The sequence below is a fragment of the Psittacula echo genome (genome assembly GCF_963264785.1).
Source record: "Psittacula echo genome assembly, chromosome: 16".
NCBI classification, from domain to species: Eukaryota; Metazoa; Chordata; class Aves; order Psittaciformes; family Psittacidae; genus Psittacula; species Psittacula echo.
This window is the reverse complement of record NC_137752.1, coordinates 2654988-2669865: the sequence shown is the minus strand read 5'-3', so window position 1 is coordinate 2669865 and position 14878 is coordinate 2654988. Positions and strand designations below refer to the sequence as shown.

Genomic DNA, 14878 nt, shown 5'->3' with positions numbered 1-14878 from the left:
TGACAGCCCTCCATCACAGTGTGACTGGTTGGGGTTTTGCTGGGGCTTGGATTTCTTTTGTTTACATGCAGTCCATCCCTCTGGATGGTACCAGTGATAGGACCAGGGATGCTACCTTGCTGAGGTGGTTTGCCACCTTTCCTGATTCCATGCTTTCTGTGGGGTTGTAGTGGCGATGTGCCACAGGTGTGAGATGCACTCTGTGGCAGCAGCCAGTGTTGAACTATTCAAGACGCGTTTCTTGTATTTTTCTTGGTTTTAAGCAATCCTAGCCTTACTAAACTGTGCTTGTTGCAGTCTTTCAGCACTCAAAACTAAGGTGTTCTTATGTTGCTTTGAAAGCTGTTTGCTGTAGCTCTTAAAACGTTCCCCTAAACTGCAGCTGGAGAGTAAAAACTCGGAGTCAGACCTCTATTCCTCTAGGTTTCAGCTGTAAGATTTGTTGAAGGAATTGTGCTTGGAAGACTTCTGGAAATGAACAGCTTTCCTCAAATGTCAGTTTGTGGTATGGGCTCCAACTTCTAAATCAGTTGAATAATTTTAAATATACAGGTTTGAATGTGTGGATCAGCAAACAAAAGGTTTGTGGCCATGTGTAAAGTTAGAATGTCACTAAAAGACAACTGAGATCACTCTGGAAAGCAGGATTTCTGTCAGAGGGCTCCTCTAGTTTAATTATTGCACTCTTGGTAGATCTGAATTTGGGCTAGGCCACAGTTAATCTTGTGCTCTGCATTTTCTAACTGGTGATACTTTAGCACAGTCATTAGCCCCATCTGTATCTTCTCACTGTGATAGGATAATACAATTATTTTGAATGTGTGAAAATACCATTTTAATTACTCCAGACTGTTCCATTTCCAGGGATCAAGGTGGTCGGACGTTGTGTGGTGTTATGAGAATTGGCTTGGTTGCAAAGGGCTTGCTGATAAAAGATGATATGGATCTGGAGCTGGTGCTCATGTGCAAAGAAAAACCCACAAAGACCTTGTTATGTATAGTTAAAGACAATCTCCCAGCTCAAATTCAGGTGAGTTGATTCAGGGTAGTTCTCTAGCAGTGGTTGTGAGAGCACTGCAAGGTGTATTTGGGTAAAGGCTGGAATTTGTGCCAGGAAAAAAGACAAGTGATAGAGATTAAAATACACTTTGAATCTAGGATGGCATCTACAGTGTGCATGTGGTGACATGAAGTAGTTACAGACAGAATTTAACATCTTACTGCTGTTGTCGTCTACTCCCTGTTTGTGATGTCAGTTTTCCTGTGATGGCAGCTAACTTTCTCTTTGGGAACAAATCCAGCTGATTCTTGCTCTCTGTTCAATCACTAATGTGATCTAAAGTGCAGTCCCAGAAATCCTCAAGCATGTGGACTGGTCTGTATTGTCATTGTCCCCTGCCTGGAGCTGAGGTTCTACACTGCAGCTGCTTTGCTTCGCTTGGGCTGTTCCCACATCAGTGCCTCTGTACTTCTGAAGTGAGAGCAAGTCATTTGAGGTGGTCGCTCATTTTAGCTCTTGTTACTCACGAGCTCATCGTTCTTTTTATTTATGGCTATTTAATTCTGATGCTGGCATCCAGTAAGAGCACTTGCAGCTAATACCAGTCTCTTTAAAGCAGCTGGGGATAATACCTATTTGATAGTGCTGAGTCTGAATAATCACTCCAGCTTCCAGACTGGCACACACACACTGCTGCCGAGAAACCGTGCCCTGGAGTATTCCACTGCAAGTGCCTCTCTCCAAACCATGTCCAAACCTGATCTGCTTCTCTCCTGATCTGCTTTTATGCCTTGTGTTTATTTCCACAGAGACAGTATGTGCTCTGCCATTCCCTTCTCACTATTCATTTGTTCATGTAAAGGCCTGGTTTTAATGAGATGATGTTGTGCCTGCAGATGTGGCCTTATCCATAGCTAAAAATGCTATGAATCTTTTAAGTAGTAAATTTTGTTTGAAAATGATGGGGATGTATCAAGCAGTAAACAGTAATTTTTTTTGTTTGCAGTGAGGTGTGAGATGAGAAGGGTTGAAAGTGAGAAGTTAGCATATGCTTCAGAAAAAGTGAGAATGGCAGGATAGTTGTAATGGCAGGATAGTCGTAATTGCAGGATGTGAAGACTTCAATAAATTCAAGGGACAAGTAGGTAAGATCCTGCGGGGAGAAGTATTGTGAGGGAAGGGATTACAGAAAAGATGACGTAAGAGGCATCTGACTCACGAATCAAGCTTCAACCATCACGGGCATAAGAGACAGGGAAGGTTCTGCAGAAGCAGCGGATCCAGCAGGAGGAGGAAGGTCCAGGCCCATGAGGTACAGAGCTGTTAACAGCTTCTGCGCTGCTTCTTTGAAGGTTAGGAGTGAGGAGATAGGAACAATGAAGGAGTTGGAGGAGTGCAGACTGCAAGAAGGGAAGAAGTTAGAACATACGGCAGACATATTCTAACCCTGTGGTCTTGACGAGACGAACCAAGTTGTCACAGGCAGAAGGAACAGCGACAGGACTCTGACCCATCTGCACGGCTCTTTGCTCTTTTGGAGACTGAGGTCAGTCCCAAAGGACTAATGAAAGACCTGTGGATACAGATCACTTGAGATAACACTGGTACAATGCAAGCTAATGGCACGATTTATAAGGCAGTTGTACTATTATCTGCAAAAGAAATCTAAGCAAGAAATAAAAAGCTTATTGAAAACTATTTTAAAAGCACTCAATTTACTGGTGTGCTGACGAGAGGAAGGTCACATTTTCCAGGCATTGTCAAGGATCTCCTGGGGCAGGTATTAATGAATGAAGTGGGTGCAGTATTGTCCTGAATCCTTCATGTGCTGTGTGGAAAGGGAGCTAGAGAGACAGGAGGACGAACTGGAGAAGATCAAAAGAGTGAGAATGGGCATCTATAAGATTATGTAATTGAAATTATCTGGGTTTGACAAAGTCTAGACTAAATGCAGGTGTAATTTTTTTAAGACATTAATGTTTGTTTATGAAGGGACAGTGATTCAGTATCTCACAGGACTACCAAAGGGAGCATGAGAAGGAATCAGAACTGTAGCAAGGGGTATTTCTACTGCAAAACAGGTCATCTACCTTAGATGTGCAGCTGAGAACCAGCATAGCCCATTTTGAGAGGTGGGGAAACCTCCATTGCTTGGGTATCTGAAGAATATGTTGGGGTTTTAAGAGCTGGGCAAGGTCTGTTTGGTCCAGTTCATGGCAGGTACATAGACTAGGTGAGCTAGTGCAGTTCCTGCACTGGCATCCCTCATCCATTTGCACTGACAATTACGGTTTCATGGGTCACGCTTCTGTGAGAACTTACGCTTTTAGAGGAGCAGTACTGAAGTGTGGACTTACTAAAGTGTGTTCTTACGAAGAACAAAGTTGCTGGTGCTATTTTGCATGCTAGCAAATAAAATAAAAAAGTGGTAATATAGTGGACCTGCTCTATTCTCATTAACCTTGCTGCAGAACTGTTTTTCTTAAGCATGTTATTGGGGATTTCCTGTTTGTTTTTAATGAGGGAGGCAAGGCTTTACTTGTCACTGCAGTGTCTTGCAGGTGTCTCATTAGTTAAGAGGCACATGAATGTACAAAGTTTCTGCAGTTTTTCAGTTGACTGGGAGACTCCTGAAATCTTTCTTGGTGACTTTCAGAAACTTACAGAAGAGAAGTATCTCGTGGAGGAGCATGTAAACGAGGCAGCTATTGTTATTCGTAACACAAAGGAGCCCAAGCTGACTTTGAAGGTGATACTTACATCTCCCCTCATTCGAGATGAAGCAGAGAAGAAAGAAGGAGGTACAGAGAGCATTTTCACCTGGTTTTAAGACTGTTCTATCTAAATGACCTGACTGCGCAGCGCAGGGTGAATTGGGAAGCAGCTTTTTAATTGTACATCATATACTAACTGGATTGGCTACTGCCACCACAAGTTACACTATTTGTGCCTTAAAAAGCCACAGTCACTTTATTTCCATGTAAACATGCATTGTTTTCATTTGCAAGCAATATTGCTCAGTGTTAACCTGGACATATGATTAGATCCGAGTTCTTTCACTCAACCTTGTTGACTCTTGAGCACCCAGAGCTGCACAGTCTCATTTTCAGATTTAAGTCAGTCAAGTGGGATTGGTTCGTAGTATCTTGAAAAACTTATAAAAGTGTTTCTCTTTTTATGTAAAACCTCCTCTCCTGCAAAGTTCACCAGTGTGTCATCCTGGCCCTCAGTTTTATTAGTTGATGATACAATGTGTGTGTTTTGAGCTTTTAAGAATTTCCTCACTGGAATACAACTGAAGTTACAGCGCATTGAATGTTGTACCTCATGTCCTTAGAGCAAAATAGAAATAGAAAACTGCATTGTAGTTTCTTTCTGTTCCTTCTCCCGACCTTTCCACTGTAGTTCCATGCCCCCTGTGTTAAAGGAATGCTGACTGGTAGTACTGATGAGGTTGGAACCAACCGAGAGAAACAGAGGAGAGCAAACGTAGCCAGATTTTGATGTATTTTAAAATCCTTGTCAGTAATTTCTGCTTCCGCTTCCCAAACCTGTCCCTAGAAACTTTGCCACTGGATGATGTCAGACCTTTGACCAACTGGCCACTCTCTGTCATGACAACCAAGGCAGCTGGGCCCGCCTGGGCGAGGGAACTCCCTGTCGCTCCTCTCCCATTTCTAGACTTGCCACAAGTCCTTTGCTTCCTCCTTCTCCCACTGAAATACCGGCACAGTGAGGAACATTGGTCAGTTTCTCTTGGATTCTGTTGGAGGCGATGGCAGGAGGGATCCTCCTCAGTTTAAGCAAACACTCAGTTGGATGCACAAAAACCTGATGAAACAGATGAATGGCAACGATTCCCTAACTGCAATGTCTGCTCCTTCTCAAATTAGTAACCATGCTCTTTTGCGAGACCAGTAAAAATAAACCACATATCACTTGAGTTGTTCTTCAGCTTCTCATAAGATGCTGAGCTCAGCCCTGCAGTAGTTGCAGCTGATTCATGTTACTGGGAAAGAGCACAAAGTGCAGAGCACACTTTAATGGCAAAGGCTTTGTAATTTTCTCCCAAGGGGAAGCACAAAGGCTTCCATCCAAGAATCTTCTTGCAAGAAGTAATTCTGCTGTGGCAGTAACTGTCGGGCCTCCTGAATGGGATTTTTAGGCTTCCTGATGTTTAAAATGTAGGTGGTCTGTTTTCAAAATCTGAAAATATTTTTCAAAACTCTGTCCTAATTTTTCAAAATCTTAAAGTGGTTTCACTACTCTCAGAGCAGTGTCACTGCCATTCTGCACAGCTGCTGAGGACAGCTAATGGATCTGGTTTTAAAGCCCAGGTTCTTTGACATTGATTCATCACAAGTGAAGAGAAACATTTATCATGTTCCCTTTCAGAGGTATGTGCAGTGTGATGTAGATTTCAGTAAACTGAAAGGGGGGGATACCTTTTTCATAGTATTTCCAACCATACGTAGGTCACTTTCACTTAGATCCAAACCACAAAAATTTGATATCTAATATCAAGAGCAAATACTCAGAGAAACTGTATATTGAAAATACACAGATCTCCAAAAGTGTCCTGCCCCTGACTAACGCCAGCCGAATGTAACTATACTTTCTGTATGGGTTTTGAGTGTATTCCATACATTCTTCTGACTGGAGGAGCTCAGAACACTTGCCAGTGGCCTTTCATCTCCCATGGGAAACTGACCAAGGTTTCGAGTTCGGTGTGCCCAGCACTAATCTGTCCTCTAACCAGCGCGGCAAGGTTAGGCGCAACGGACCACGGTACCGGTGCTCCCATGTGTTCTGTAGGAATGCTGTGTGTGCCTTCATGCCCTGATGTCAGAATGTATTGAAAAACATTCCTGGATTTCTCTTCAGTCCCCACCTTTTTGGAAGAGTGTTCATGTTTAAGATGTGGTGTTTGTCCTATTTGGTTTTGCTGCTTGTTAGCAAAAGCAAATAGTGGACCAGTGTGTGTGTGCATCTCGGTGTTCTCACAAATGGCTACCCATAAAGCTCTGCTTTCTCATGTCGACTTGAGAAGTCAAGCACCTAAAATTCCTGCATTTTTGCATCAGTTTAAATTCTAAACTGCTTAAGAAATTGAATTTTAGTCATAGCATCAAATATAAACTGGGTTTTCCAGACGAGAACCTTGTAGCTTGCAAAATCAGTTGTTGTTACCAAGTCTACAGCAACGACAAGCTCATGTAACAATAAACAAGTTCATTTACCAAAGCGGGGCAGAAATCAACTAACAGTCAACAACCAGTCCCTGCTGCAGCCTTTGCTGGGCAGATGGGGCCAGTGAACACTCCAAAGGTGCCTAGTGCCTTTGAAAGGGCAATGAGCCCCAGAGTTATGTTGCCCCCACAGAGAAGACAATGCTCCTCAAGTGGCCAGCAGTGAATGAATGAAGTTAGCAGCTGCTGTGTGAAGAGAACGTGTAAAGCGAGTGGGGAGAGAGCCACTGGTTCTGTGTTGCACAGTGCAAGCTAATGTCAGGGCTTTGTTATTAACTGTTTATTAAACTTCTTGTATCGATGCCCCTGTTAAAACCACAAGGGAAAAAGTAAAGTTTTGCAAACACATTTGAAAAGTTTGATTGGGTCTCACTTTCCTGACTGGCAGAGCATGAAGAAACATGCCATTCTCCCGAGGGGGTCAAAGGGAGCCTGCTGCAAGCTGCTCGCCCTCTCCACTGCCTGTCCTCCTCATCTTTCTGTTTAATGGAATCTTGCACCCCAAAGTTGGCTGACTGCAACATCTGTGCCAGGTGCCCAGGACATCAGCACTGGATCAGTAATTGGCGAAGTTCTCCAAGGGATTTGTAATTTAGACCTTTGGAAATAACCTTAATCTTGTAGGCGAGAGTATGATCCTAACTTCTTGAAACAAATCTTGTGAGTTTTTTCATTCACCTGAATGGCAAATGGCAAATATTCTGTTTATGTTTTGTGGTTTAAAGGAAGAATTAATATACTTTGTCAATGGCTGCAACACACTTTGGGAAAGCCTTGTACTGAGTAAAACTCCCTGGGCAGTTAAAGATACAGTTTATTGCAAAAAATGAATGATTTTGCAATCAGTCACCTTTGCCATTTCTAACGTTTTAAAATAAGATTCTGATCATTCATTGACAGTACTTGTTTTATACAATACATGAGCTTTAAGCAGATGTTTATATTGTCCACCATAAAGTTTTCTTACAGAAATACTCAGACATACTTTCAGTAATTGTGTGCCACAAACCATTGCTCCTGAAAATGATAGAACTGTAAAGGAAATTTAGAAGCAAACCTTGTGTTCCAAAGTGACCTTTTGTGCTCATAGAAATCCAGTGCTTTGGGACTTTGAAGCTTTTGTTTGCAAAACAGGCAAGAGGAGTGATTAATCCCTGTACTGTAACATGGTTGATAAGGGCAACAGGAAACAATGCAAATATCTGCTGCGAAGTTCACTGGGGTTAGAAAATAAGCTTATAGCACTTGAGTCTTCTGCAGCCATGAACTGTCTGACAAGAGACCTGGTTCTGTTCAGCTTTACACTGGTTCTTTTCTTTGTCTTTGGGCTCTTTTATCCATCATAACAGAATTTGCTTTTACCAGAGTAACCTGCCCACTGAGCGGCACAGGAGGTGGAAGCGACTTCCAACATGAAAGATGCAATTGCACATGCAGCCAAATCTATCCAAAGTAACCTACAAAATGTACTTTATTAATGAATTGTACAAACTGTCAGTTTCTCCTAATGTGTCCTAATATTTTAAATGTCTTACTGGAGTCTGCTGATCTATCATGGCCCTCAGTTTGGAATTGGTGTTGTAGTTCATTCAGACCTGTGCAAGGGTCTCAGGGCCTGCAGAACTGTCCATTAAGAATAATGAAAATATTATCTTTCCAAATTACTTATTTTGAAATAAAGAGTAATTCTGCATTCATAGGAAAATAACATATTCAAGGTTTTAGTTGAGCCATGAATTCATTCAGTTCTTCTAATATGTTGTTCTCATGTCAGCTAAAAACTAAAATCTTTTAAATCTGACTTCACAGATGTGCAGGGTTTCCAGAGAATCTGGACACTAGTAACTCCTTAGGATGGAGAATAAATTAGAGAAGAAAGGATGCATAATGTCCCTTGTTATAGAATAGGATGTGACTGCTAAAAGCAGCTTGTTGCATGCTGGATAAAACAATTGAGGGGGAAAAAACAAAAAGAAGAAACCAGTGTAAACCTGCACAGAAGATCTGGGTGTCTTGTCTCTCAGAGCCTCCTTTGCATTTCCTCACTGATTTCAGTTGCTGTTGGGAAGGGAAGGTTTTTACATGAGGAGACCACCTCTCTAATGCATTAAGAATCTGGGAGTTACCAAACTCACTTCTTTCATATGTTCTGGTTATATGAAAGACCGATCAAACTGTAAAATATCTTACCAGCATTTCTTGTGTATTTCTTTCACTGAATTGTACTGGCTGGTACTGTTCATGCAATATTATTTCAAATATAGTCTATGTTTTTCTTTGGAATTCTCAATGAGTTCATGGATGTAACTTCACTTTCTACCTATTACAAAATTTTTAATATCCCCCCAAGAATATTTCCCTCTTGTCAAAAAAAGTTAATTTCTCTGAAATTCTGTGCCACCTTTGTGGAATAAAAGTCACGAAGAAGGGCAAGAAGAGGAAAAAAAAAGCCCAGTACAACCCAACACACACACAAAAAAGAAAGAAAAGTGCTATATAGCTATTTTCTGCCCTGAAATGTGTTCTACATTTTTAATAAGATCCCAGATTGTCTGTAGCAGTGGCCACCTTTATTATTACTATTATTTTACATGGAGTGAATGCCTTTGCTTCTGTTGCACACGTGCACATTTACTACCTTTAATGGCTTGTTTAAATTAAATAACACAGTGCACTTAAATTCTGGGAGTCTTATTATCTCATTGAGATGCTGCCGCTCTTTTTGTATTGTGACAGAAACCCCTTGGTCAAATTGTATCTGTCTCTTTTTATCCCATTTTTACCAGTAGACAATGTTGCGATGAAAGATCCTCCGGACTTATTGGACAGGCAGAAATGCCTGGAGGCCTTGGCGTCTCTGCGGCACGCCAAATGGTTTCAGGTTGGCTATTTGTTCTTACCTTGTTGTTATTGTAGCCTTACGAGGTTTAATTTGAGACAGTTTTAATTTGAATGCCTCTTTAACTTCTCACTAGTCCCTCATAGAGGAAAGGTCTAGAATTCAGAATTCAGTGCTGTACTGTGCAAGGACAAAGGTGACAGGTAGACAGCCACCTGGTTGAGAGGTGTCAGGAGGCTACAAAAGCAATCTTGACATTTTGCTTCCTTTTTTATATGTCTCTCTAAATTGAAGTATTTTATATAACTTTTTATTTTGCATGAAGCTGATTAAGTATTAAGTAATAATGATTAAAGAATCTATCCCAGGACTCTGTGCATTTAAAAAAAAAGCAAAAATGAAGGCCAGGTTTTTGCAGGTGTATTGGAATCATTTTGTTTGTTTTAGGCCAGGGCAAATGGACTAAAATCATGTGTAATTGTCCTTCGTATTCTGCGGGATTTGTGCAACAGAGTCCCCACATGGGCACCACTGAAAGGATGGGTAAGTACAGAAAGAGGTCAGGTCTCAGATCTCCTGAGACCTGTAGCAATGTCTGGACTGGAGAAAACAGTGCACTGTATGAAACTCCTCCTTAACCCCCCTTCTGTTTGCTCCCCACTAACCATAACCTGTGTAGAAAAGTGCTTGTAGGGAGGAAAGAACGTATTTGTTCAGTCTAGGGAGAGACGTAATGTTGTGGGCCTTGTGCATCCTCAAGGATTTGCAGTAGAATCCCACTTGCTGCCTCCCAAATTTAGCTTCTCAGAATACCTTGTGACTGTGACAAGGCTGCTCCTCCTGGAGGTTACTGTTCCACCTTAGTGTGTCTGGGGAGGGCTGAGTGCCCTGCTTACCTGTAGAGGAGGAGCAGTTGGCAGGTCCTGGAGGCAGGATAACTGATGACCCTGTGAGAGCATTGAGGTGATATGGCTTTAAAGGCTCCTACTTTTAGACTTCCTGGGCAGTCAGTGGAGAGCAGTTGGCTTCTGCAAAAGGTTGACTCAAGAGCAGGGAACAAACAGATGTGCCATGAGCTGTCCTCTGGGGATGGCTCTGTCCCCTAGACCTGTACTGGATTACAAATTAAGTAAACTGATGAGAATGTCCTTCCCCTGTGCCCTTCCGTATTTAACTGCAGTTACAGTTACCCTTGTGTCCATACTAATCGTAATTTAATGTTTTCTAGCCACTCGAGCTTATATGTGAAAAATCTATAGGTACTTGTAATAGACCTCTGGGTGCTGGGGAAGCATTGCGACGAGTGATGGAGTGCTTGGCATCTGGAATTCTGCTTCCTGGTAAGGGGCTAAAAATGAACTTCAAGAGCACAGAGGGTTGACCAGACAGCTGTAACATCTGGTGTTGCTGTGAAAAATGCCTGCCCTGAACTCCTAATCTGCCATGGGGCTAAAAAAAAAAAGGAAGTTGCCTGGCTGTAACTGCATGAGTGCTTCCATGCAGTAGAAGTTAATGGGGAATGTTAAATTTGTTTCTGAATTAACCACTATCTTACTAAGGGGTTGCAAACAAATGGTCAGATTTAATGACCATCTGTTTCCTATAGATTCATTGAAATATACATAGCTATCAAAAATATTTGGTTTTTTTTTTAATTCATACTATTACACACAATCAGTGGTAACCCTGGTAAATTCTGTGGCCATTGCTGCAAGGGAGTAAAATCCTGAGGCTAGCGTGCATTGTAGGATGAGAGAATCCCTTGCTTCCCACTCTGCTGAAGGCAGAGTGTTGCAATATCCCTCAGTGCCTATTTTCATATTGCTTCTGTTGCAATATCCCTCAGTCCCCATTTTCATATTGCTTCTCATCTACTGTCAGTAATCAGCTTTGCCTCTCTCTCTCCTAGGAGGCCCTGGTCTGCATGACCCCTGTGAACGGGAGCCAACAGATGCTCTGTCGTATATGACAGTTCAGCAAAAAGAAGCCATTACGCACAGTGCGCAGGTAGAAACCTCGTACATCTGAGGAGCTGGGTATGATAACAGGGAGGATTTCACTTCATTAAGACAATTTATTCCCTGCCAGGACAGCTGATTTTATTGGCAGTCCTGACAGTTCTTCCAGTGCACTACCTGGGAACGATTACATGATAGTTCATGAGTGCAAGAGTTAAATATGTGTTAAATCTAATCCTTACAAAGCGCAGTCTAGTGTCTGTATGCTGCTTCCATCCCACCTCAAGTGCTTACAGTACAGAGCCCTTTTGTAGGCTCCCTTGTCCATGTGCCCTGCACTTTCTATTGCAGAAATTAATGAGTTTTAAATGTTTAGATATTAGTATTTTCTGTAGCTATCACAGAAGATAGGTGGAGAAACTTTCTTCCCATAGCAGAAGTGGTTTTGCGTAGACAAACTTATTTAGAAGCTTAAAACAACCAAGGTAAAGTAGTGCTATAAAGTAACTTACTTTTCTACTGTCACTTTATAGCATGCCCTCAGATTATCAGCCTTTGGTCAGATCTATAAGGTTTTGGAAATGGACCCCCTCCCATCAAATAAGTCCTTTCAGAAATATTCCTGGTCAGTAACTGACAAAGAAGGTAGGTGCTGTTTGCTTCAAAAATCTCTTAAGTGGGCAGTAAACTAGGGGTTGATTTAGAATGGGTGAAATTCCTGGGTTATGAGCTGTGAATGCAAGAGGAAGGCTCTCCTTTCTGTTAAATGTGATTTGGGGTTGGGATTTGGGTGAGGTTTTTTTTGATTTGGGGGGTTGTTTTTTTTTACTATTTAATTATTAGAAGCCAATCTGGAGGAGCAGCAATACAACTATAAAATACAGCTGATAATCTGCTCTAAGCACAAAGGCCCTTGGGGTCTGAAGAGTAAAAGTAGTGTTTATGATTCTTATGCTGGGGAAGCAGAGACCATCAAAAAGTATGGAACGAGTGTCCACAATAAGAGTTACTGAAGAATTCTTCCTAGAAAACAGTATACATGTGATACAAATAAGTTTTCTTGTATATTTTTTGTAAAAACATTATTAATAGAATTCTTGCCTTAGGTTAACTGTAAAAAAAAAAACCAACACTGCAGATTTACACCACTTGTATCACACAGTACTGAAAACAGACATCCTGCATGGCATGGTACAAAGAGCTAATACTGGCTTACATGTAGCAGGAAGAAAGTTTTGACTGATGGCTGAGTTCATTATAAACATGCAAGGAACAACATGGGACTAATCAGATTCCTGCTGTGGAATTTTGTTTTTCAATAGCAAATCCATATTACAAGGAAATTTATACCGTAGGTACAGGCTCCTCTGCTCTTAAGAGGCCATTTGAAGATAGTGTTGGGGATGATAAAGATCCAAATAAAAAGATGAAGCGTAATCTGAGGAAAAGTAAGTGCAATGCTTCTCCGTTCTGTTTCCAAAGATCTATTGTGTGGTGGGAGCTGGTTTAAAAGCTTCTCTGTGTTGGTGTGGAATAGCATGTGAAAAAGTCTTTGAAACAACAAATGTTGTCTCTATCACCCTGCATTTGGAATGTCAAACACATCTCTTATTGTGCATCTGATTTCCCCTGACATGTTTTACTAACTGAATGATTTGCATTTTTAAATGGGATTACCCGTGAAGTTACAGTGAAATTGAAGTTGCCCAAGCAGCCGAGGTGTTTTACTGATAATGTCCCTGTATTGTGGGTGGGTTTTTTTGGTTTGGTTTGGTTTTTTCCCCCCAAATACTGCAGTGACTTTGCTGTGTGGAGATTTGCCTTTTTGCAATCTTCCCCTTTCTGAGTTAGCTGTTGGTCTCTCAACACCTCCCACAAGAACAATAAAATGCTTAATCTACAGAACACTGACACTGCATGTGCACAGACTGAACTCCCTCAGCACTGCTGGGATCTAGCCGGTTCTGGGAGCTATTTTTTATTGGTGCCAGTTCTGGATCTCACTACCTGTAAAACTTGTTACTCCTTTTAGAGCAGCTGGGAAGGCTGTGGCTAGCTGCAAAAGAACTGTGTGAACAGTATTAAAACTTGGGTAATTATAGTTGTTACCCCAAAGTAGAATGGCTTAGTAAAGACTTAACAGCCTTATGACCTCTGAGAGGCTGAGGGGATATTTTGCTCCTTTCTACAAAAGGAAGGCACTGAAATGCAAACTGTTTTCATTTGTTGTTCATCTTGTTTTGTTCATTTTCCTTCCCCCCTCCTTCCCATCCCCTTTCTACTATCTTGTACTAGTACTAGATAGTAAAGCAATAGATCTCATGAATGCTCTGATGAGGCTGAACCAAATCAGGCCAGGGCTTCAGTATAAGCTGCTGTCACAGTCTGGTCCAGTCCATGCCCCAGTCTTCACAATGTCTGTAGATGTTGATGGTACAACATACGAAGCATCAGGACCTTCTAAGAAAACAGCCAAGCTCCATGTGGCAGTGAAGGTAAGGCAGCCTGAAGTAATCTGCTAACCCAGGTCTTGGAACATAGAGTATGAAATATGGTCAGAACTAGTAATATGTGACCTCAAAATTAAAAAGAATATTAGATAAAGCTGAGCTACTACCTGTGTACTGTAAACACAGCTGGGCATGGCTCAAAGAGCATCACTGGTTTATCCTAGCAGTGGGGAGGGAGAACTTCCCAGGGCTCTGCAGGTCAGCCCATGTAAGTTCTGGTCTGGAGGGGTTCAGTTTTGTGCTGTTCTACTCCTTCCTCCTGCTGGTTTGAAAATGGCATGTTGGTGGCTCCCTCTTTCTCCCCTTTCTTCTGTGTGTTTATTCTTGGGTTGTGAGCTCCTGGAAATATGGAGTTGTTTCAGTCTACAGTGTTTGAAGAGTACCTTTATACACTGGGGTAAACAGTGTACACCAATGTAAATTATTGGTCTCCAGGCAGTTTTCTAGTAAGACATTAGTATCATTCGGGTACCAGTCAACCTACTGTTGCTTCTTGTAGGTGCTCTGTGTGACAGAGCTTAGCTCTGTGGAGCAGTGACAAACTGGAGCACCCAACATGAACATCCTTGTGTTGCATGAGGGCAGTTCAGACTGCTAAAGCAGACAGTCTGCTGGTTTTCTGGGAAGGAAGTTTCCTACAGACAGTGCAGGGTACTGAGGGAGCTGGCAAAGTGCTCAGTGATCTACGTCCATTATTTATCAGCAGTCCTCACTCACCGGGGAGCTCCCAGTGGACTGGAAGCTGGCAAATGTGATACCCATCTACAGGCCTTGGCAGTGCTGGGTTAATGGTTGGACTCAATGATCTTAAAGGTCTTTTCCAACCTGAACGACTCTAGGAAAGAAAACCTCTTTTAATACAACTGCACTTATGACAGGAACAAGCCCATCTGTCATTCTGTGCTGTGTTTTGTTTCGAACAAGAATTTCCTTTTTAGAAGCTTCATCTGGCAACTTTCTGCTTTCCTTTGATTTCAGTTTTGAAAATCCCATTGTCCCATGTGCTTTCAAGTTCAAAGTGTCCAGAAATATCTGAGGGAATCTGTTGTTCCTCCAGGAAAAGTAGCTCTCTGCATGTGTGTCCTCCCAGACCTTCTCCTTCAGTCTTTTATTTTGCCTCCCTCCCTGCAGTTATTAAAAAAACCCAAGTAATACAAAACTTGCCCTGAAAAGCTTTGACTCCTCTGCCCTTGAACCCCTCTGCATCAGCCTGATCTGTGCTGGTGCCTGCCCAGCTCTGTTTTCTCTACATTTACACATACACAAATCCTGGGCTACACTTCAAAACAGCCATGATTCAAGCCAAGAGGAAATGGGTGGTG

General features: G+C 41.9%; 1 protein-coding gene across 4 annotated transcripts in view; it reads left to right on the top strand.

The window, feature by feature from the left end:
* STRBP (spermatid perinuclear RNA binding protein) overlaps positions 1–14878 on the top strand; it is a 52529-nt gene that overhangs the window by 29947 nt on the left and 7704 nt on the right. For 2 of the 4 annotated variants that reach the window (XM_080630532.1, XM_080630531.1), the window contains exons 4-12: positions 865–1030; positions 3657–3801; positions 9036–9130; positions 9536–9631; positions 10317–10428; positions 10998–11095; positions 11580–11691; positions 12402–12494; positions 13342–13541. In XM_080630532.1, the coding sequence (XP_080486658.1) occupies positions 865–1030; positions 3657–3801; positions 9036–9130; positions 9536–9631; positions 10317–10428; positions 10998–11095; positions 11580–11691; positions 12402–12494; positions 13342–13541 (1117 nt within the window). The remainder of the gene's footprint in view (positions 1–864; positions 1031–3656; positions 3802–9035; positions 9131–9535; positions 9632–10316; positions 10429–10997; positions 11096–11579; positions 11692–12401; positions 12495–13341; positions 13542–14878) is intronic. The other 2 variants (XM_080630533.1, XM_080630534.1) reach the window with 2 other exon arrangements.